Genomic DNA, 24,690 nt, shown 5'->3' on the forward strand with positions numbered 1-24,690 from the left:
TCCATTTGACACACAGCTCTCTAAATGCTAGATTTGTTACAAAAGAAAAGGCACCTGCTGTTAAATCTGATAGCAAACGGGGATATCTGCATGGTAAAGGGAATTTGGGGCACTCTGGGGATTCAAACGAGCTCCCTTCCCCAACTTGTATTGGTTGAGAAATATCCGTCACCCTTCTAAAATCATGATGCAAATTGTGTGCAATTTAGTAGGAAAACAGGGAAGAGCTATATACATAGAAAAAAATATTAGATTACAGTATTCATTTATGATTCTCAAAAGAAAAATGTAGTTGTGTTTTAATTTGATTTTTTTTTAAGTGAGAGCTTGTATTTTACAATGGCCAATTCTGATGTTTTAGTGGGGAAAAACATTTAATGTCATTGTTTACTGCCCATGATTGTATTAAAAAGTTTCATAAATGACTTTTTGAAAGGTTAATTTCATTGGATGCACAGTGTTGACAACTGTTGTGTGGCATTTTATCATTTTAAAATATATGTGAGTAGAGTAACGCTCTGGTGTGCCAGTAATGCTCAGAAGGTACTGCTCTTTATCTAATTTGTATCTCACCCTTCTTCCCTTTAATTTGGGCTAGCATAGATGCGGAAGACCACATTTTATTCCATAGTTTATGCACCATGCAAAAAAGTACTTCCTTTCATCTGTCCTGAATCTTGCCACTTTCAGCTCCGTCAGATAACAATAACTTTGTAACAATTATTTATTATTTATACCCATCCCACCTGGCTGGGTTGCCCCAGCTACTCTGGGCAGCTTCCAACACACATAAAAATAATAAAAATCAAACATTAATACAATCTTATCCAATATAAAAAGTCACGGTAAACTTTAAAATAAATAAGGCAAAATTCAATAAATCCATTAGAATCCAATAGTAAACAGTAAAATTAAACATCAGCAAATAATCATTAAACGGTTTACACTTATCAATTACAATAAAGAATTACTAATCTATAGTCAATAAAATATAACAGCAAATCACAATGCATAAAATACCACAAAGCATACAAAACCATGTTAAAGATTCAAATTGAAAACCAAGGGCACACAACTTATAAATTTTTCTTTTAAAAATATATATCCCTGAACTCCTCTCTTCCCAGCTGCTTCTGTTGTTCTCAAAGTCATGGTCTGGGAAAGATTCCCAAGGCTTGAGGGTGGGGCAAGGCAGGTGGACAAGCCATTGCCTGGTGATCAGCAGAAATTCTCTCTCCCATCAGTTGGGCACCGAGTTCTAGTATTATGAGAGAGGCAAAGATCTGCCCAGCGCCCCCAAATTACCATATTTTCCCGTGTATTCTACGAGGTCGTCCTATACATGGATAGTGCCGTGGGGGGAAGGGGGAGCTGCGCACCCACCAGCCATCTGGTTGGCTGGTGCGCAACTCTCACGCAAGCTGCTGCGGGAGGAGAGCAATCCCTGCAGAAGCTTGGGAGGGAAGATGCATGCCTGCCAGCCATCTGGCACCCCACAGAATTTGGCACCGGAGTGCCCCACATCCCTTGCACCCCTGGGTAAAGACTGCCATGAGAGAGGGAGAAAAACACCCAATCCACTTTCTCCACACAGTGCATAACAGTATACGCCTCTGTCATGTTGCCCGCGTAAGTCTGCTAAGTGTCCCACTGGAGATAAAGGCCAGCTAACACCAGCTATTTAGGACTTCCTTCCCTAGTCCTGAGGCTGAACAGCGTAGGGACAAGGATGCCATCAAATCAATAACAGCAACAACTCCCCTCTGAGGCTAATGGCTTCCTAGCTTTAAAGCGCAGCAGAAGCACAATAGAAAACTGCTAAGGACCTTTGGCTACCCAGACCCCCAGGCCATCGTGACAATAGGTTTACAGGTTGTACAGGCCTAGTTTTGCACGTGGAAAACCAGGTTCAAATCCCTGGTCATCTATGACCCTTCCTGGATAACCAGGGGTAGTCCATCTCTCTCAGCCTATGTTTTGGGCTGGGAGGATAAAACACCATTCTTGAGTTCTCTGGAAGAAAGTAGGGCTGCAATAACATCACAGATCCAAGTCTGCAGGCCTAAGGCAAGGCAGGCAGGCAAAAGACAAATCATGTGGAGTCTCCAACAGGAGTCTTTCCCTTTGCCTGTGTTGTGTTTTACTGTGTGCTGCAAAACCACGGGCAAATTCTTCCCCTGTGATTAAAGAAAGCAGCCGGCTTTGCAGAAAACAGTTCATTAACTTAGCATGCCACCCTACCTAGGCACAGATAGAATACTGTGGTTAATCATGGCATGTGTAGCTAATCCAGAATTAATTGACCATCTCAGTGGATTGCTTTTGGAAAGAAGCTCTCAGCACCATGATCCTAAACCTAAACACATCAACACGAATGTTTTGTATATGGTTTTTTTAAAAAAGAAAAGCCACTCACACAACCAGATTAGCATGTTGGTGATATGGGCAGGGTGGAATTTGTGCAAAGTTCATTAGCATGTGATGAAACAGCTGTGTGATGGGCACTGCCATATGGCCTTTCATATGACATGGACCAGTAAATATGGGCTGCATGCAGGGCTAAGCCAAGGCTGCCACACCTGGAACTATCCCTGGAGTGTTCATTCTCCAACCTAGGAATGGGGTCTTTGCAGCTACTAGTGGCAAAGCCCAGTATCTGAGGCTATGTGTCTCTAAATACCAGTTGCGGGGAAGGACAAGTGAGGAGACTGCAATCACACTCAGGCCCGTGTTGGCCACTGTGAGTATAGGATGCTGGAATAGATGGGCCTTTGGCCTGATCCTGCAGGCTGATCTTACGTTGTTACTTCTAGCCCCTTCCTCCAGCATTGGTGACTTCCAGGTCTTATTGCCAAGTTGGCTATGTCCTAGTCACCAAGAAAACTGCACCCATCAGGGACTTAGCTGTTGGGTTCTTTTCTTCATGGTTTCCCAGTTTCTCGGGGCAGCATCATGGTTTGAGTATTAGGCTTGGTTCTCCAGCTCTCTATCCACCCTACTCTCATTCCAACCTATCAAATAGCTTGGGCTTTTGTGTCAGGGACGGGGAACTTTGTCATACGTGTGGAGGAAGAACTTAAACACGTTGCAGAGTTCCCAAAAAATAGACCAGAGGCAATTTCATCCAGCAGAGCTTGTACTGGTGCTGAAGGCAAATACAGTAAGCATAATGCGCACAAATCCAATACATTCAGGATTGGCACAGTCCATAGAAATCCAGTTGCAGCAGACTTAACAAACTTACAAGAACTGATAATAAGTCCAAAACCTTAACACTAAGCATACTATGTACAGAACACCAGACCAGGAAAAAAAGAGACAGAAAGAGAAAGTGAGTGAAAACCAGGCTCCTTCTGGCCTCAGCATGACCTTGCAGAAGAGATAACAGAAACAGTTTAAAGCAGCTGTACTCAGCTTCTCAGAAGGAATATCCAAAACAAGAACCTCATTTCACACAGAGAAGAAAAACTTCCAGTAGCTTCTTGAATCCTCCTATATTAATCAGAATAGGAACGATCTTTACACATCAGGTCAGTACTTTCTGCACTAAGAAATGCAAACGCCAGATATTGCTGGACTACATCTCCCATTACCCCTGACCTTTGGATTGGACTGATAGGAATTGGAGTCCAACAACATCTGAAGAGCCATGGATCCTTGCTGTAAGAGCGTGAAATGCCGCACATGAAAGCCAGTGTGGTGTTGTGGTTAGTGTTAGACTGACCCCAGGGAGAACTAAGTTCAAGACCCACATCATCTGCAAAACCTATTGGGTTATAGTCACCCCGTGATTATCTCTCAGGTTCACAGGGACTGTTTTTTCCTGAAGGTAAAAGGCAGAGAGGCCTTATATGCTACTCTAAGCTCTTTATGGGAGTGGTGGAATAAAAATCTGATAATCTGAGTACAGAGCAGCCACTGAAAGTGTACTCAGTGTTCTTAAGTGGCATAGAGATGGTACACGCATCAGCCGTAAACTATGACGACACTCCAGTCTTTAAAACTAACCCACTTCCTCTCCTGCTGCTATGGAAGTTTCAGAGCCTCCCTGTCTTCAAATGACTTCATTTTAATTCACCTCAAAGTAGCTCAAGGTTCTTCTGGCACACTGCCTCTTCAGATATGGTCAAGGGAGTGACTCTCGCGATGCAGACCAGAGCAAAATTCTCACTGCAGTTGGAAACGAACCCTTGTTTTGCTTTATAAGTCTTGCCAAGAACAAATGAAACTTGGCTGCTTTCCCTGGAAAGGCGTGTGAGGTTTTAATAAAGAAGAACTAATGGCTTTCTCACCCCCTCTCTTTCTCCCCTGTTTGCATTATTATTGCGCATATTAATATTATAATTACAGATAGTAACATTAATAGGAGCTGCTTTGTAGCACACTGGGAGGAATACTTCGAAAACAGAAAACAAAAGCAAGTTTCTACAGCGTTTTCACATGAAGTCAGATCAGAATTTCATTTTTTAATTAAGTCAGTTTCTGTATTTGGCCTGATATAACCTTATGAACAACCACTAATTCTATTAGGCTCTTAATTGAGTTACGTTCCTGTTGTTGACTACAGTGCTCTTTCTCTTTTTCATGTACCATGAACCACTGTAGATCTGGACCCAATGCAAATCACTGCCAGTGCTTTAGCTACTCGGGGGGGGGGGGATTTTAATCTGTGATAATTTCTTATGCTTGCTGTGATGCAGTTTATTTATTTATTACTGGGACTGGTAAACAGAGGAAGACTTTAAGGGCACCTCCAAACTGTAGCTACTTTTGGGTGGGATTCAATCACATACCAGGAATAAAACTGGTAGCACTTATGCAAAACAAAGCAGGGTTTGATATGGTTTCAAGATGGGGGCCCTGTGTGTTGAGATGCTCTTGTTGCAGGGGGTTGGACTAGATGACTCTTGTGGCCCCTTCTAAATCTATGATTCTAAGTGTGTGTGTTTACAATCGATTGGGAGCGCTTGTGGAATGAATCTGCTTCCCCAAAGGATCAGACTTTTTGCAGTAAGGAAAATGATGCAAAAATGCTCTGGATATGTAACGAAGGCAATCGCCACAGCACAGGAGACTGGCCTGGCTTAATTAGCTTGTGACACTTATAGACCCAGGGAATAGAAGTGTCGGGCACACAATTTAGCACCCCGAGCCTTAATTAAATTCTGACACTTGTTGGGTCGGGAGATTATGGTGGCCTGGGCCCCCACTAACTCACAACAGTATAAAGCATATTTGAAAGTATAGCGTATGCAATAAAATTACAGTGCAGTGATAAAAAGATACTGCTCTTTCGTAAGAGATATTAAGGGCCCTTTCCCAATTTGTGAGTTATCTTTCAGCATATAAACACATTGCAACATCACTGCACATTTGCTATTCTGGCTTTCTCATAGCAGCTGCAGTCTAGTGTCCAAGGATCTGTGGTAGTGAGTCTTAGATAAAGGTAAAGGGACCCCTGACCATTAGGTCCAGTCGTGGCCGACTCTAGGGTTGCAGAGGTCATCTCGCGTTATTGGCCGAGGGAGCCGGCGTACAGCTTCCGGGTCATGTGGCCAGCATGACTAAGCTGCTTCTGGCAAACCAGAGAAGTGCACGGAAACGCCGTTTACCTTCCCGCTGGAGCGGTACCTATTTATCTACTTGCACTTTGACGTGCTTTCGAACTGCTAGGCTGGCAGGAGCTGGGACCAAGCAACGGGAGCTCACCCTGTCGTGGGGATTCGCATCACTGACCTTCTGATCGGCAAGGCTCTGTTTAACCCACAGCACCACCCGTGTCCCAGACAGTGAGTCTTAAGCAGTGCTTTTTTTCTGGGGGGGGGACGCAGGGGTATGCATACCCCTAATTTTTTTGTGAATCTAAGTTTGGCCTCATTGAGAAGCAGTATTTCAATATGAGTAGGAAAATGAGAGTACCCTTAAACATTTTTTTAAGAAAAAAAGCACTGGTCTTAAGTATGCTTAATTGACCACTCAGCTGAATGTGAAAACAACAGAAGACTGTGTATGCCAGTACTCAAATCATGGGGGGGGGGGCAAGAGGGGTTCCTATCCTCTTATCTGCAACACTGTCTAACTTACCACAAGTTAGAGGTGAAGCACTGGCGCCACATTTTGAATCAGGGGGCCCAGCTCCCCCAATATTGGTTGCCTCAGCCACTCTGGGTGGCTTCCAACACATATAAAAACATAATAAAACATTAAACATTAAAAAAAACTTCAGATGTCTTCTAAAGGTTATATAGTTACTCCAACATTCATCCAATGAAAATAGGGACATCCTAAGGAAAAGCAGGACATTCCAGGATCAAATAAGAAATCAGGATGGCTTCTGTAAATCCGGGACTATCCCTGGAATATAGGGACGCTTGGAGGGTCTGAAATGGGTAGGTTTGTGCTATTTAAGTGAATTAAAGTGCTCTGTTGCTCAAATGCAGAAGATCCACCAAGCAAGCAACAACAAAATGCACCAGACTTTTTTGCAGCTTGGATAGCGATGGGGCAGGCAAATGGTTAACAAGAAGACAAATAAATGCATTGCAAACAAATTAAGAGGAATGCTCATAGTTTCATAACTGCAACACAAATATCAGAATTAATATGACTGGACATAGTCTAAGCTCTGCGTGTGTTTTGTGCAATCAAATCAAGATGAATGCTCAGTAAACAGGTCATCTGGAGTGTACACACACAGGCACGCACACGCACACACACACCCACCCAACTCAAGTTTGTTTTTCCCCCAGATCTGAGCAGCTCTGCCAAAGAGAGCAAGAAGCCCGTGGCTCTCCTCTGTGACTTCGGGGCAGCTTGGCCAGTCATTTCCCGTGCCAGAGCATTTGAAGTGCATGATCTCTGAGTGCATTACCATATAGATTTTCTAGCAGAATGTGAAAAAACTATATATAGGGATGCAGAAACAAAATCGGTTATAATGCTGAGCATAAATAGCCTTCACATTCCTTATCATTATAATAGAATTCTCCCCCTCCTGGCAGCTGTAAGTAAGGGTCTCCTTAGATCTTTTCTCAATGCAAAAAGGTCATGCGTCTTTTTTCATCCTCAAAATTTATAGTGCTTAATATTTTTCATCGCTGAGACCACTGAGACAATCTCAATATGAGCTGTGCTGATAATACTTCCCTGAGCCAAAAGCTTCAATAATAAACGTGTGTTTAATGGCTGAAGTGAGATTTCCCTGTGTTGGCTCATGGGGGCTGCAATCCTGCCCCTTTTAAAAGCAATAGGTGTTGTTTTTATTTTATTTTAAAGACTTTCAGTAGGAGCTGGATTGCATCTTCATTGTCTTAATATGCCTTACATTCTTGGCACAACAGCTCTCAGCAGACATATTATAGAAGCAAGACAAATTTTCTTTGCATTTCCCTTCCTCTTTGTTTTTCAGCCTATTCAACAAAGCTCAACAAATTCCCCATCTTCAATTTTGATGATGACTTGAAGTACTTTTGCATCAGTGCGGTGAGCCCAAATACAACAAAAGCAACTCTCTATGCTCTGAATGTGTGGCGATACTGGTGTATGACAAAAGGCCTGAAAGATTACATGGACATTACAAAGGTGAGTGGCCTTGGTTCTGATGGTGTACTGTAACTAGATTCAATCTGCAAGGCAGAAGCCTTATTTATCTGGTGAAACCTGCCCCAAACTGGTGCCCTCCAGGTATTCTGGACTACAACTCCCGTCAGCCTCAGACAGCATGACCTTATGGGAGTTGTAGTCCAAAACAGCTGGAGGGCACAAGCTGAGGAAGGGTTCTGTAGGCTTCCACTTTGTTCCCAGGCTCAATTCAAAGTCCTGGTCTCCATGTTTTCTGCCCATATGGCCTGAGACCAGGATATCTCAAGGACAACCTCCTTCTGTATGAACTTCCCTGCGTTTGTTTGGTTTTGGCATTTGAAGCCCAGTTGATTGTTGTTCTGGCATCTGAAGTACAGCAGTGGGAACGTGAGGCTGCTAGGATTGCCATACGTCCAGAATTTCTTGGATTTTCACTTTCTAAAATATGGCAGCCCTTCCTATCTCAGCAGTGGAATATCCTCCTAACTGACACAGGTAGTTTCTGAACTGAGCGAGAATCTCCCAGGAACCTTTACTCAGCATGCAAGGAGTTGGTGGTGCTGGCAGCTGTCTAACCATAACAGGCGATGGCCAGAGGTGCCAGCTTGTGAGGGCGACTGGAGGGGCCAACGTTGCACGTGTGACGTCAAATATGTCCAGCGTCCCGACGTGATGCAAACGTGATGACAGGAGGAGCCAGGGGAGAAGCTGAACGCAGTGGCCACACAGCTTCAATGGCTGGTGGCCCCTCCTCGTCCTCTTCCTGACACTGTCACTGGCAGGAAGTTGCTTCAACCCACCTTCCTGTCTGCAGCAGCGGCAGCAGGAGGAGGTGAATGAGCTGGCCACTGGAGCTGTGCCGTGCTTGGCTCTGTGCTTCACCTCCATGCTTTGGGGACATTGGGGGGTGGAACCAACCCCCAAAATGGACTTGGCCCCCAGGAGTTGGCACCCCTGGCGATAGCATAGCTAGGGGGGATGGCAGGCAAGTGAGGATGCAGAGGGCAGGCTGTGGCACCAAGGCCTGGCTGGAAGTAGGCCCAAGACCCACTGTTTGAGAAAACTGTGTTCACAGTGTTCACAGTATTCACAGAATGTTCAGCGTGTGGGGCCAACACCATGAAGTCTCTACCACTTTCTTTAATGTATTTTAATCTTTGTTGGAAGCCACCCAGGGTGTCTGGGGAAACCCTGCCAGATGGACAGGGTACAAATAAATTATTATTATTATTATTATTATTATTATTATTATTGATAATAATTTGAGAGGAAACATGCAGGTCCCATTTCTACCCAATTACTAAGTAATATGTCCACCTGCTCCTGCTGATAAATGTATGGCTTATTCTATTGATAGTAAATCACTTTAATATATTAGGCTACCTGTGTTCAGGGTCTTGCTGCTCTGCATTGATCCTCCTCGCTCCTGATCTATCATTAGCCATGTTTTCCGCAAAATTTCTGGCTACAGGCCTGAGAAGTCTCAGTATAGCTTAATAAAGCCTGAGGTACAGATGTGAAATAAGATAGCCGAAATTAATCTTGTGATGAGAGAACACAAAGACAAAGGCTCCTTGCAACTTTCACGGCTTTCAGCATCAAAGGCAATGTTATTCATGCCTTCCTCCTGTTTATGCCAGCATCTCATTATAACCAGCTTAAAGCTTTCCTTTTAATTATGAGCTTTATCGAGGCTGTAAGTAGATCTGAGTGGCAAGGCAGGATGGGAAGTTTCTGCTACTCAGGTGCAATAGGGAAAATGTAAGAGCTGGACAGCTGCTTATTTAATAGCTGGAAAAATCCAGGCTATAGATCTCAGGGCCAAATTAGACACATTGTTTGATATATGTTTTTTTCCTGTCAATGTGCAGAGCTTCTTTAAAAAACAGAAATGCCAATAGCATCAGCTGGGGAGAGGTTGGTAATATCATAGCAGGCATGGAGGGAGAGTTTAACCCTTTCTTCCCCTGCTGAGCCACCGAGGACAATCCCTCACGAAAGCTAGCATTTACGCTGTAGATGTCAATAGATAATTTCCCTCAAAGCAAATTCTAGCTTTAGAAGAGATATTTACCCCAGGGGTTGGGGTTAAATTTCCTATTCTGGACCGTCACCAGCCCTTTGCCCTTTACAAGCAAGCATGTTAAATGCATAGGAGTTAAATGCATTCCAACAAAGATTAAATGCATAGGTGCATTGACCCTATAGGTGCTGCGGCAGAAAGGCATTTGCAGAACAAACAGTTGAAGATGATACATATCTGGAAGCCATGTGCCACAGGTAGCTCAGGGAAGGGGCTACGCTATATGGAAGGTTGGCAGTAGTCTGACCTGGGCGAAAATTCCTTCCTGCCCCCAGATATGGTGATGGGTCAGAGTCTGGGAATAAGTGACCCTAAGGCAATTCTGACTGGGGCATTTCAGTTCCATCCACCTTCCTTTCCGTGGTTCAGGTAGCCAGTGGCGTATTAATAGGGGGGCAGGGGGATGCACCGCCCCAGGCAGCAGGCTGGGTGGGGCTGACCACCTCTGATGGCCGCTGCCACGCAACGTGGCCACCGGCATGGAGGAAAAGCCCTGACGCAAGTGAGGCTGCCTCACTCCGCGGCTTGCTCGCGGGGTTTGCCATGTCGCTGCATCGCTGCATCGCATGCCTCCTATGCATGCGTGCGTCGCGCGTCATGACGTGTGCGTCGTGATGCACGGCGCATGATGCATGCGCGCGACGGACACCCCGCCCCCTCCTGCACAAAGAAGCTATCTTTAGATATCATCTCCATTAGATGGAGCCACCTCCAGCTATGAATTTGGGGTGCCACAAAAAGACAGCAAACGGATAGTTATCTAACACATCATTATTATATTTTTACTGCTGGGGAAGTGGGAGAGGCAATTCTGGAATTTTCTGCCTTTCAAAATAACTTGGCTGGCTTTGGGTACTATGCACCTTGACTTGAAATGTGGGGAGTGCCATTTCTGCTCCTCCTTAGGCAGCAAAATGTCTTGGGCCAGCTCTGTGAACAAGGAATTTGCCATGGTCTTTGGAACCATGAAATAAGTATGTGGTAGAAGGGTCCAAGTTCAATCCCCAGCATCTCCTGGCAAGGCTTGGGCAAAAGACTAATGGAGAGCCTCTGCCAGTGTAGCATGGCTGGCCCACCCATAAGGCAGGATGAAGCCATTACCTCGGGCAGCAGATCCAGACCACTGCCACCACAAGTAGTCCTTGGATCTGATAAGGTCCATTCTCTGCAAAAGATTGGTTTGGCTCTGAGTGCAGTAGTGTAGCATAAGTGGAGCTACAGGGGCAGTTGCCCTGGGCCCAAAATTCTTAGGGGCGCAAAATTTCAAAAGAAAAAGGAAGGAAGTCATAGTAATAATAACAATAATAGTTGTGCACCCTCCCCCTCACACAGAAAATCTCCCAATGTCCACATGGGTTGACTGAAGAGCAGTCAGTTGCTAGCATGTCCTCTGCAAAGGCTTCAGAAAGATACCCGCTCCCAACTAATCCCCCGTCCCACTTTCTGCTGTGCTTGACACTCACAGAGCTCTGCGGCTGCCACTTGGATAGGTCACTAAACTATTGCCCCTTCATTCCAGCCTATCGGCGAGCAGTGCCAAGGATACTTACTTTGCCCCGGGCACTGGCAACCCATGCTACACCACTGTCTGAATGTTAATACTTTAGCTCAGTTCAATTTTTCAGACCCAGCTCTTGTTAAACAAACAAACAAAAAAAGAAGGTGGTCAAGGTGGGCAGGGGAAATCATTCTGTGAGAGTTAATGCAAACACTCCCATTCCTTGCGAGCCAGATCCCAGCTGTGAAGCTGAACGAGCTCCTTGAAGATTTCTATGTCACCGTGAAGAAAACTGACGGCTCTGATTTCCTGGCCACCTCTCTTCATGCTATCCGCCGAGGGTTAGACCGGATCCTGAAGAATGCTGGGATTGGTTTCTCCATCACAAGCGGAAGCTTTGGTTCTTCCACCAAGAAGCTCAAGGAGAAGCTGAGGGTGCTCAGCAAGGCTGGGATGTCTGGTGCCCGCTCTCGCAACATCACCTATTTTTCCCTTTCCAACGAAGAAGAGATGTGGAGGATTGGGTGCTTGGGTGACGGGAGCCCAGTAGCATTGCTGTCCACCGTGGTAAAATACAACAGCCAGTACCTCAACATGAGGACACTTCAGGAACATGCTGATTTAATGTACGGTGACATTGAGCTGCTGAAAGATCCACAGAACCGGCCCTTTTTTGCCAGAACAGACAATGTGAAACGGGAGAAAAGGCTGGGCTCAAACAGAGTGTGCTACGGCCAGATATACCACGACCACTCCAAAGGGCACAAGGTTTGTCCTTACTGCCTCCTTTACAAATACATGTACATCCACCGGCCACCTTCGCAAATGGAAGGCAAGTCCCCTTTCTACCTGACTGCTCGGAAGGAGACTATTGGCATGGGCAGCATCTGGTATGAGGAGCAGAGGATGGGCTTGCGGTCACTGAGGGGGGTCGTCCCAAAGCTGGCCAAAAAGGTCAAGCTTGACCACTGTGAGAACTTCACTTTCATCTCCTTCACCCAGGCCTCCCGGACATTTGGCTCTCTGAACTCTTATCAGTAAGGGCCAAACTAGGTGTGAAGTTAATTGCGTGAATGCAATTGCTCTGCATTTTTGATTTTTTTATAAAAACCTGTAACGAGGTTGGGTGAGAACACGCTGAACAGCATGGATGTTGCAGGTGATGGGTATTGTAGTCTTTTCTCCTCTGCTATGATCCCAGTGATAATTGCCCCAATCCCTGATGCTTCATTTTGGATTGTAAGGAAAACTTCCCTCCATGTGCAAATAGCAGCTGTTTGGGGGGGGGCGGAGAGAGTTATTTTAATCAACTTCACAAAAGTGGGGAAAGGGTTAAACTTATCCACCCATGCTGTTCAGCCTCTCCAACCACTGCTGCTACTTACTTCTTCTTTTTTAAGCAAGTTAATTACATTCACTCAATTAACGTCATGTCAGCCTTCTATCACTTCCAAGACAATTGGACAGCAACAAGAGCCTCTTTCAGTCTGCACACTTGCAGGCTGGCTGTTGTATGAATTTTAATAAGCAGTTGTATATTGTATGACCTGAAGATGTTTCATTAATGAAGTGGCTGCACCTTCATATAAACCAAGAACTCCCCCTAAACTATGTTGATATATTATTAGGACATTGTACTTCTACGTGCGGTGTAAAATTGCTCCAGGAGTCTGATTATCAGTGCCTTTTAGAATAGGCTTTGTAAGCCAACTGATTAAGAGAAGAGGCTCAGTAGCCCAGTAGCTTTTTTATATCACCAACAAGGTAGGTTGTTTGTAAATGTTAAGAATATATATGATATACGGAGATATACTGCACAAAATCTAATATTGCTTCCCCACACACTGACTGTCCTGATGAACTTTTGATCCATTGGAGGCATCCGCTGATGTAAAAGGAGGAGAAGCATTTCCCTTTGACTGTTGCAGTCCTCTGAAAATCTGTTCTAGAGGTTTGGGAGACCCTCCAGTACAGCATGAAAAGTGGTGCTGGGGGGCTGCTGCAGGGGGAAGGGGCGGGAAAGGCTATTGCCTCCCCTCCTCTTCCATTAGCAGACCCCTCTACTGGATCAAAAGCCATTTTGTGACTTTTGATCAGTAGCACTGAATTTCTTCCAGAGTTTGGATGTACAATGAGCCATGGTTAAGGGACAGGCAGTGTAGTGCAGGATTCTGCATGGACTGCCTCCGCCTCTACCTTCTTGTGTGCTAATTCTTGCATCTTCTCCTTTATCCTCCTTCAGCGTCACATATGACTGCTGCAAAACATTTTAATCAGGTTTCAGTGTCATGTGCAACCGCGGCTAATGCACTGAGCATGGTGCATTCATGACAACACCCTCTCCAGTTTGAGACTGTAATTTAATTACCACATTCAGAATTACCCAGGTTAATTTTATCCAGGGTTAACAGGAGATGCTTGCAACTTAAAACCTAAGCAGAGAGAGAGAGAGAGAGAGAGAGAGAGAGAGAGAGAGAGAGAGAGAGGTGTTATGTCTGAATCAGGCCAGAGTGTTTTCCATAGATAAAATGTTTTGGAGAAGTTTGATATTTTCTATCCAGGGAATTAACTTAGGTTGGCTCTGAGCGCGGTTCAAATGAGTTTTTGTATTCATGGAACAAGATTCTCTCCCCCCCCCCCACTTTATGTGCTGCCACAACCCCTAAATCTGCTCTAGAGCATCGGGAGAATTTCCAACGCAGGTTGATGGGGTACACAGTGAGAAGAGAGGGAGGGAAATCCCTGTGGGGAAAGAGATTATTGGGTTGTTTTTGTTTTTATTATGTATTTTATGTTTTTATTTTGTGATTTTATATTGTAACTGCCCTGAGACCTGCAAGTACAGGGCGGTATACACATTTAATAAATAATGAAAATAAATATTAATAATATTGCTCAAGCAGAACTCATTTTCCACACATATACCCCACTTAGGGCTACACCGAATCCCACCCTCTGGTTCTACAGAACATCCATTTATAGCTTTCTTCATTTGTAAGTATTTTATGGGGGGGGGAATTGGCATTAATTAGTTCTGGTTAAAACATTCCTTCGTGGTTAAAACACGAAGAGTCGGACACGACTAAACGACTAAACAACAACAAAAACATTCCTCTCTTGCAGGGATGAGGGGATCTGTAGCCTAACAAATGTCACTGTGTTACAACTTCCATCATCCCTTACTAACCCAACAGCCATGATGACTGGAGCTGATGGCAGTTCGGAGTTCAGGGAGAAGTGGGCACAGATTTTCTATCCTTGCTCTATTGCCTTTCCACCTGAGGCAATTCCAGGAGGCTGGAATAGTGTGGCAGATCGATGGGAGTTGTTACCTATGAATTATATTTTCTACTATGCTGTTTTCGATTTTGTAACCCTAGAGCATACGTCTTTGGAATGAGAGACTTCTAGCAATTAAAGGCTAACATCTCTTGAAGCAGAAGTATTTTTGTTTCCACTTGTGGTTGGCGTTAAGAAGGTTATGTTCCTCTGAATCGCAGGTGTATCCACCTACCTGTTCATTACATCACAAAACACAGGCTCCCCCCCCCCCCATGGACCTTGAAGTTAATAGATACAAGTAGAGATTATGATTTGAACAATCACAAATAAAGGAAAGTTGGTTACCCATTTTTCATCCATCCATGGAGATAGTGGGGAAGGTGATGCAGGAGATTCTAAAGGCCCAACTTTCTCTGGGACCGTCTCTTCCCTCTCTGAGCCTTCCTGAAACTCTTCCTCTGCCTCCTCTTCTCCTGTCTCTGATGGTCTGACCTGTTCCTCTTCCGCTGCCTCATGGGTGGCACAGAACCCCACAAATCACTGCCCCCTTCCCTTGCATCATCCTCCCACTCCCCTTGGCTCCTCTGTCCACCCTTCAGACACCTGCCTGTCTTTGGCATACAGGGGAAGTAAGTCTAATATTTTATAATGAAAATCAGAGTTTGATTGTGTCCGCCCTGCTTTCCCAACAAAAATGCTACCATTCAGTGGATTTGTAACTGGCTGACTGACCGAAGCCAAAGGGTGCTCATCAATGGCTCCTTCTCATCCTGGAGAGTAGTGACTAGTGGGGTGCCACAGGGTTCTGTCTTGGGCCCAGTCTTATTCAACATCTTTATCAATGACTTGGATGATGGGCTTGAGGGCATCCTGAGCAAGTTTGCAGATGACACCAAATTGGGAGGGGTAGCTAATACCCCAGAGGACAGGATCACACTTCAAAATGACCTTAACAAATTAGACAACTGGGCCAAAGCAAACAAGATGAATTTTAACAAGGAGAAATGTAAAGTACTACACTTGGGCAAAAAAATGAAAGGCACAAATACAGGATGAGTGACACCTGGCTTGAGAGCAGTACATGTGAAAAGGATCTAGGAGTCTTGGTAGACCACAAATTTGACATGAGTCAGCAGTGTGATGCAGCAGCTAAAAAAGCCAATGCAATTCTGGGCTGCATCAATAGGAGTATAGCATCTAGATCAAGGGAAGTAATAGTACCATTGTATTCTGCTCTGGTCAGACCTCACCTGGAGTACTGTGTCCAGTTCTGGGCACCACAGTTCAAGAAGGATACTGACAAGCTGGAACGTGTCCAGAAGAGGGCAACCAAAATGGTCAAAGGCCTGGAAACGATGCCTTATGAGGAACGGCTTAGGGAGCTGGGTATGTTTAGCGTGGAGAAGAGAAGGTTAAGGGGTGATATGATAGCCATGTTCAAATATATAAAAGGATGTCATATAGAGGAGGGAGAAAGGTTGTTTTCTGCTGCTCCAGAGAAGCGGACACGGAGCAATGGATTCAAACTACAAGAAAGAAGATTCCACCTAAACATTAGGAAGAACTTCCTGACAGTAAGAGGTGTACGGCTGTGGAATTTGCTACCAAGGAGTGTGGTGGAGTCTCCTCCTTTGGAGGTCTTTAAGCAGAGGCTTGACAGGCATATGTCAAGAATGCTTTGATGGTGTTTCCTGCTTGGCAGGGGGTTGGACTGGATGGCCCTTGTGGTCTCTTCCAACTCTACGATTCTATGATTCTATGATAAATATGACCTAGTACTGTATGTATTAATAGAATGATTGGACTTTTATTATTTTTGGCTCTGATGCCTTCTTCTGAGGGAGATACTGTTTTGACTACAGTTGGCTGTCTAAATCTTGTTAAATCTCATTCCCCATCTTTGAAATTATGCTCTGCAATAGATGGATGGATGGATGGATAGATGAATCGATAGATGGATAGGAAGACAGGCAGACATATCAAAGCACAATAATTTCAGAGACTGGGAGTGAACAGATTTGGAATTAAAATTGTGTGTGTGGATTTATAGTAAAACATATGGATTCATTTTCCCCTTCAAATGTATCCCATATTCTTCAAGTGGAATTATTCTAAATATCACGTTCTCTCTCTCTCATTCTAGATTCAGGAATACAAAATAAATTCTATCTGCTAGCTCTTTAATGAAAGTTAGGAACAATGCAAAAATGGTGCCAAACTGTTGCAAATTCTCCCCTGAAAGGTTTGGCGGTGGAAACAGAAGGGTTTTTTATCATAGGCCAAGAAAATCCCTAAACCACGCGGTCACAATTTCAGCAAAAATCTGACATGCCTATTCAAGAAGTCCCATTAAGTTCATTGTTCAATGTGTATATAGGATTGCTTCCTAAATGGGCCAACAGAATGAGCACACATTCGGTTAAAGAAATGGAATTTTCCTCATATTATCCTCCGAACAACCCTGTCAGGTAGGTATGTCTGACAGAGATATGCCCGAGGCAATTCAGTGAACTTCATCGCTGCACATGGATCCAGTATTGCACAACTTGTAAAACAGATAGGCTCAGTTTTGTCGCTTCCCAACAAGGACCAAGTAGGACATTATTCTGGTGTAGCATTTCAGTAGCATTTAAAAGGACAAAGGGATATTCATGAGCTATCTGGTAAAAGAATCCTCATTTCTTGGAATGAATGGCTATGCAAGATTGGGTTTCGAGTATTGTTATGTTCTCTATTCCAAGGGTATGCAGCTCAAATCTCTCTGAGGTCTACTTTTACATTAGAATTAATTCAAATGGGCTGCATTGCTTCTTTTGCCAGTGAATTCATTTAGTCAATTTAGCTGTGGATAAACTTTTTTGTTGTTGTTTTGGTGGTCACACTATCAGCACAGTGCTTTCTTTTCTTTTCATGTATTCTTAGCGAATCTCTCCCCTGCCTTTCTGTTATCTTTCCCTCTTTTTCTATCTTTGCCCCATAGAATTCACTTTTGATTCTCTCTCGATTACCTCAACTCTCCATTCTGGGCTTCACTTGATCAGGCCATCTGGACAGGTTTTCGATTTGTTTTAAAAGTTGAAGATTTTCAATGCCCCCCCATTGCATTATTGAGAGTTGTTGGCGAGGAGCTCCGAGGACTTTGCTGAAAAAGTGGAATAGGCATGCTTCTAAGAAATACATCTAAATATATATATGTGTGTGTCAGGGGTTCTTGCGACTACTCTAGAGTAACGACTTTCCGCATGACGGTTTTAAACAGTTTTTATTAGTGCAGTCTATTTACAGTGAGACAGGTGTGTAAAAGCATGTCTGCTCATTCCGATGCAGAATCCGGCACTGAACCACCCCGTGACTTTCTCCAACATAAGAGTCTTGGGACAGCAAACCTCCTTCCCCTCCTTCTCCTGCGTAATTCCGGAACCGGAGGAAAGGGTCTACGCTCCATGTTTTCCTTCTCCCCCCTTTCCCCCTCTGTCTCTTCCTCCCTCCTGCCAGAGCCCTGGCCCTCTCTCCCCACTTCCTGACTGGTCTCCTCAGCGTCCTCGCTGCCATCGCTGCTTGGGGAGGAGCTGCTTCTGATGAGGGGAGGAGGTTCTCTATACTCTCTTCCCCTTACAATATGGAATGTTGTTCATTCACTATGCATTTGGATACTTCTAAAGATATCGCAACCAAATTTTGCATACCTGTTCCTAAGGGAAATAAAGGGTCCTGCCTGTGTTTGGATTCAACTGCATGCCATTTTGAATCAAGGCAGCAGACCGAATCTTTCAAAACTGTACTGATGGTGGGGTTTCTTTAGAATTCCCAAGCAATGCCAGGACTGCTAGTAAAAAAAAAAAGGAAGGTGAGCAGATGTGACCAAAGGGGGGGGGGGGCTGGAACTGTGTTTCAGCACATTCCACCAGAAAAAAAGCACTGCCTCTGTTGTTTATCACCAGCATCTGATCAACAGCATTATACTGCCTCTGGATGTGGAGGTTAAACTGCACCTGCTGTTGCTTCTTTTGCCAGCGCATTCTTTTAGTCAATTATGCATTGCGCCTAATTTCCTTTTGTCTTTCTTGATTTCCCTATCAGTCGGTTTTGCTTGGTGACCCTGAGTTCTAATAGAATGTGTGTGTGTGTGGGGGGGGTATCTCTCCAGTTCATTCTGAAGTGGTACAATCTCATAAAAGGCCTGTACACATATCAAGAAAAACAGAAACATTGACAATCCACCACACCCAACTCCCCATCCCACCCACCTCTTTCCCCCCTTCCTCATAATGTCTCAACAAGTAAAATTGATGTGTAAAAATGATGCATGAGACACTGCACTACCTTTGTAACCCACGAAAATCCTTAATAAAAATAATTCTAAAAAAAGGCCTGTACCACATTTGTTTTAGCCTCGGCCCAGTATACCTGAAGGAGCGTCTCCGCCTCCATCATTCTGCCCAGACACTGAGGTCCAGCGCCGAGGGCCTTCTGGTGGTTCCCTCACAGCAAGAAGCAAAGCTACAGGGAACCAGGCAGAGGGCCTTCTCAGTAGTGGCGTCCGCCCTGTGGAACGCCCTTCCATCAGATGTCAAAGAGATAAACAACTACCTGACATTTAGAAGACATCTGAAGGCAGCCCTGTTTAGGGAAGTTTTTAATCTGTGATATTTGATGTATTTTAATGTTTGTTGGAAGCCGCCCAGAGTGGCAGGGGAAGCCCAGCCAGATGGGCAGGGTACAAATAATATATGATGATGATGATGATGATGATGATAATGATGATGATGATGTTCGGTTTCTGTTAATTGGTTCTCATGGGAAACTTACAGATTCTTGCTTCATACAATTAACACAAGGCAGTGTCAATTTACTCTTGGCAGAAAGCCAAGGTCTGCCTGACCTGGAAACTACTCTCTGATTGGTTAACGGCCAGCACTGATCTCTGTTATCTAGGAATGCTAGCACAGTTGTTTCTTGTTAGGTGTTAGGAGTAGAAGTGCTGTGTATATGGTTGGAGAGAGAGAGAGTAAGGATTTATTTTGCTTTGCTTTGTATGCAGAAACTCTGCTGGTTTTATTTTCTTTTAATAAATCCTGTAAATAGTTATTTTGCGTCTAGCCGACTAGTCATTTCCACCTCAACTAGCTTCTGCGCTGTGCAGGAAAACTCTGCTATGTTTGGGCTAAAGCCACTAGAGCTATGCCTGACACTTCAAAATTCTAAGAGTTTGCATCTGTTCTTAGGGCAAGGAGTCACAAATGTTTTGGGGGATATAAACACCAATTAAAACAAAATATATGTCATATTATTTACACAAACACAAATTATAAACTGTCACCTATGTATGCCATCTAGTTTGTTGTGGGAACTCTGCAGGCATATTTGTGGAGGAGACGTATCCTTTCTGTAAAGGAATGACAACAGTCCAGCAATGGAAATACACCATAAGATCCAAATTTGAGGGGAAACCAGCAAACAATATTGCCCAGGACAATATTGTAAAATACAACAAAGTTCATCAAAAGTTTCTGGTTTCTCTAGACTCTTTATTATCTGCATTCCCAGAGATATATTATTTAGTGTTTTCTCTCTCGAAAGCTATCAGCAGCAAAAGTAAACTCTACTATATATTAAGTGGCCGTTATTGGACTTGGGAGACTTTATTTTTGAAAACATCCCTTGTAAAACCTGACCTTTTACAGAGAAAGAAGCTGAGAGCCAATTACTTGGAAAAGGATTGTTATTTTCACACAGTCTTTGTGGCTACCCTCCTGAGAGGTTCAGATTTGCATCGAGAGACAGAAGCTAATTTAATATGAGATATAAGGTGTGTTGATTTCAGTACACTGCTGGCACGGTTTCAGTCACAGCACTGTCTCCCCTCCTACCCTTTGAAGTTTAGGAAGCTGGTGCCATTTTCTTTGAAAAACGTGTCATGGTTATATACTTACAAGTGCTACAGTCAGATGTGAAACATCCTAGGAAGTCTCTGATATCGGAACACCAGGACCGTCAATTATGCAACAAATTCTTTTGATGATTAAGGGATGGGGGCAAAAATAGCCATTTCCAAAATTCTGGGGCTTTAGCTGGCAACACCTGATAAATGTAACATTGCAGGGACACACCAAGGTCAAGAATCTGTCTTTGTTTCCTAGGAATCTGCTAAATTAATCTGATGGTGAGTGTGCCACAAAGAAAACTTTCCTCTTTGGGTAAGGTGGCTGGAAGAATTGAATTTAGTCAGCCAGAGGGAAGGTTAGGCGCATGATAATAGCGCCTAATTTCTCAGGTGTCTCCTGAGAAATCTCTATGTGGGACAAGAAGCTACAGTTAGAACTGGATATGGAACAAGTGATTGGTTCAAAATTGGGGAAGGAGTACGACAAGGTTGTATATTGTCTCCCTGCTTCTTTAACTTATATGCAGAATTCATCATGCGAAAGGCTGGACTAGATGAATCCCAAACCGGAATTAAGATTGCCGGAAGAAATATCAACATCCTAAGATATGCAGCTGACACAACCTTGATGGCAGAAAGTGAGGAGGAATTAAAGAACCTTTTAATGAGGGTGAAAGAGGAGAGCGCAAAATATGGTCTGAAGCTCAACATCAAAAAAACCAAGATCATGGCCACTGGTCCCATCACCTCCTGGCAAATAGAAGGGGAAGATATGGAGGCAGTGAGAGATTTTACTTTCTTGGGCTCCTTGATCACTGCAGATGGTGACAGCAGTCACAAAATTAAAAGATGCCTGCTTCTTGGGAGAAAAGCAATGACAAACCTAGACAGCATCTTAAAAAGCAGAGACATCACCTTGCTGACAAAGGTCCGTATAGTTAAAGCTATGGTTTTCCCGCAAGCTCTGCACTACCCCAAATGGTTCGCCCGTCGCCTTCCCCTCAGCTGTAGGGCGACCGAGTGGGAGGAGGCAGGCAGACTCCTCAGAGGCCCTGCGGAGCGTCCTGCCCCGGCTGGCCCCGCTCCTGGGTGCAGGGCACGCTGCCCCAGGCGCCTGATTGGCTTGCTCCGCTGCTGGCTAGGGATGAATGACACGAGAGGATGACCAAGATGCCAGCACTTCATGTTAGGATGGGAGATGGGTGGGAGCATGGGGGGGGAGAGCATTTGTTTGGGGCCTTTAAAGTTTTACTCGCGACTTTTTATGAGTAACAAACTGAATGATGCTTTAATTTTTGAGTTGGCCATTTATATTGTGTCATAGTGTGTGCCCTTTAAGTTGTGCAATGGAGTGCATCAGCATGGGGTGGCCACATAGAAAGCAGGTCATCCCAAGCTAATATTGGCATGCTTTTTAGCAGCTTGTGCATAAATTTGCAAAGGTGTCTTTCAGTGGGGTAGGCTTAGTTTGGTGAGAATCAAATACAGTCGTACCTTGGAAGTCAAACAGAATCCCTTCCGGCAATCCATTCGACTTCCTAAATATTCGAAAACCAAAGCCCAACTTCTGATTGGCTGCAGGCAGGGGCGGAGGAAGGGGGTGCGGTGGGTGCAGTCCGCCCTGAGTGTCACCACTGAGGGGGGTGACAAAATGCTGGACAGCACTCACCACGGGGCCTGCAGCACGCCCGAGCCACACTTCCCTTCTGGGAGTGACACAGTGGCTTGGGTGCACACAGGCTCTGCGCTGCCCAAACAATCCGCCCACTGCCTCCCACTCCCAGCTGTAGGGCGGCTGAGTGGGAGGAGGCAGACAGACTCCGGAGGCCCCGCGGTCTGCCCTGCCCCTATGGGTGGCTCGCCTTGCCCTTGCCTGCCCCTTTGGCCGGCTCACCCTGCCCTCACTCTGCCCCTATGGACAGCTCACCCCATCCCCAGGTGTGCTGCCCCAGGCGCCCAAGCAGCTTCCTCCTCCACTGGCTGCAGGAAGCTCCTGCAGCTTGTGCATCGGGTTTCGATCATTCAGGAGCCAATTTGTTCGGGAGCCAAGGCGTTCGAGATCCAAGGTATGGCTGTACAGTGGTAACTTGGTTTACGAACTTAATCCGTTCCAGAAATCCGTTCTTAAACCAAAGCGTTCTTAAACCAAGGTGTGCTTTCCCATAGCAGCGGGGGACTCAATTTACAAATGGAACACACCCAACACGAAGCAAAACATGTTCTTATTCCAAGGCAAAGTTCACAAACCAAAACACCTACTTCTGGGTTTGCAGCGTTCTGAATCCAAGTTGTTCATAAACTAAGCTGTTCTTAAACCAAGGTACCCTTCCAGAGCTCATGCAAAATACATGACTTCTGCTAAATGAGCCACCATAGCTGCTAGAGGGATCTGAAAATGTGTGTTGTGGGCTTTCGAGATCCTTCTACCCGTATACTATCTGAAACCAAAGTGGCACATTGCCAGATGTGAGATGTACAGTGGTACCTCGGTTTAAGTACACAATTGGTTCCGGAAGTCTGTACTTAACCTGAAGTGTACTTATCTTGAAGCGAACTTTCCCATCGAAAGTAATGGAAAGTGGAGGCAAGATGGCGACGGGCACGCTGGCACGGAGCTCCTAAAGACGACCAACGTGCCAGCGCCGCCAAAACAGCCCCCGGACACCGAAAAGCCACCAAGACTGCAGCAGCTGCTGCACAAGAACCCAGTGGTCCCGGTGGACCACCTGGAAAGCCGACATCCCTCCCCAGCGACCACGTCGGATCGGCCCCAAGGACACCCGGCCACCGGCGGAGCAAAGCTCCGTGGCGCTCAGGGAAAGCTACACCGCGGAGCGCCGACGCTCCGGCGAAAAGGAGAGCGCTGAAACCTGCATCCCGGAGCGCCGACGCTCCGGTGTAAAAGGAAAAACCCCCGAGCGCGCTGCCGCCGCCGCCACTACTCTCTCCCCCCTGGGACATAGGGAGGAGAGAGAGAGAAAAAAACATACCGGAGGGGAAGGAGAGTCCCCACGTGCACCGCCGCGGCTGCGGCTGCAGCCGCCCTCTCCCCCACCGGGACGGAGGGAGAAGAAGGAGAAAGGACCCGTCCTGCTGTCCCCACCATCGCGCTCTGGACTAGCAGCCCTACCGAGGGATCCCCCACCACTAACAAGGGAGAAGAGGCGAGGTAGGAGGACAAAGGCCGTGGGGGAAACACGAGGCCAAAAAACCCAGGCCCCAGCCCAGCTCTCATCCCACCAACGAGGCCCGTCGGAAAAGACATTGCGTTTGCAATTTCTTGAATTTATTTTTATTTTTATTTTTCATTTTATTTTTTCACTCTTTTTTTTTTCTTTATAAATATTTTTCCTCCAATTTTTTACTACTATTACTATTATTTCCCCCTATTTTTTCTATTTAAAAAAAAACACTCTTTAAAACCTGATTTTTGTCGTTGCTGTCGTTTTACATATATACATATATTAATTGCTGCTCTCAACGGGCGAGACCCAGAGAGAGGCAGCGGGAGATAGGACTCCCGAAGGGAGAAAGAACACTGCTTGAGATCACCCAAGGAGATCTCTGCTTATTTTTTGTCTTCGTTTTTGTTTTGTATTGCTTCTCCCATTTTTACCAACTATCTTTTTTAGCTTTTCAATTTTTATATAACTCCCATTTTGCAATCTCTATTGTTACATTAGCCCCCCCCCCAGCACTCTCTAGTCCTTCTAATTTGGAAAACAAAATAAAAACAGGAAAGGCCCCCCCATTTCCCCCCTCCTTTTCCTCTTCCCCCCCTTTTTTTTTCTAGTATCCCCCTTTTTAAGGGAGGCGCTGCCATTGCAGCCACCTCCTCCACAGAATTTTGCTTTTTTTACCCCCTTTTTGGCTCTGTCTTGTGTGTGTGTGTGTGTGTGTGTGTGTGACCTATAATTTTTATCTCCATTTTACCTTTTAAACCCACCTTACTCTTCTCCCCCCCACACCAGCATCTTTACACCACCTATAACATCCCACTCCCACCCTTAACATACAGAACCCCCCCCCTTAGTTACTAATACCCAATCCCCCCCTTTATGCATTTCCCTTAACTCTCCCTCCCACCACCCCAGCCACCCCGCTTCCCGCCCCCCACATGCTTGCACGACCACTTTATTTTATTTCTTAAATCCACCCCATACCTAACCCCAGCACCTCTCTGTTTAAAAGGGGACCTCTGCCACTGCAGTCATCCCTACTCTGATTTATTGCTAATACCCCATCCCTCACACTTTCAAATACACTGTTCTCCACCCCAGCCCCAGCCCCCAACCTATACCTCACCTAAAGTGTGCCTGCTCCCCGCTCCCTCCCCCCTGATCCCCAACAACTACATACCTA

The 24,690-nt window shown here is 45.2% G+C and overlaps 1 protein-coding gene across 1 annotated transcript in view; it reads left to right on the forward strand.

Annotated features, from left to right (window-relative positions):
- Nucleotides 1-15,532, forward strand: part of KIAA1958 (KIAA1958 ortholog) — a 67,107-nt gene extending 51,575 nt beyond the window's left edge. The window contains exons 3-4 of the mRNA XM_035140447.2: nucleotides 7,409-7,581; nucleotides 11,397-15,532. Coding sequence (XP_034996338.1) covers nucleotides 7,409-7,581; nucleotides 11,397-12,203 — 980 coding nt within the window. The 3' untranslated portion in view covers nucleotides 12,204-15,532. The remainder of the gene's footprint in view (nucleotides 1-7,408; nucleotides 7,582-11,396) is intronic.
- The last annotated feature ends 9,158 nt before the right edge of the window (nucleotides 15,533-24,690 follow it).

The sequence above is a fragment of the Zootoca vivipara genome, chromosome 16 (assembly GCF_963506605.1).
Source record: "Zootoca vivipara chromosome 16, rZooViv1.1, whole genome shotgun sequence".
Lineage (NCBI taxonomy): Eukaryota > Metazoa > Chordata > Lepidosauria > Squamata > Lacertidae > Zootoca > Zootoca vivipara.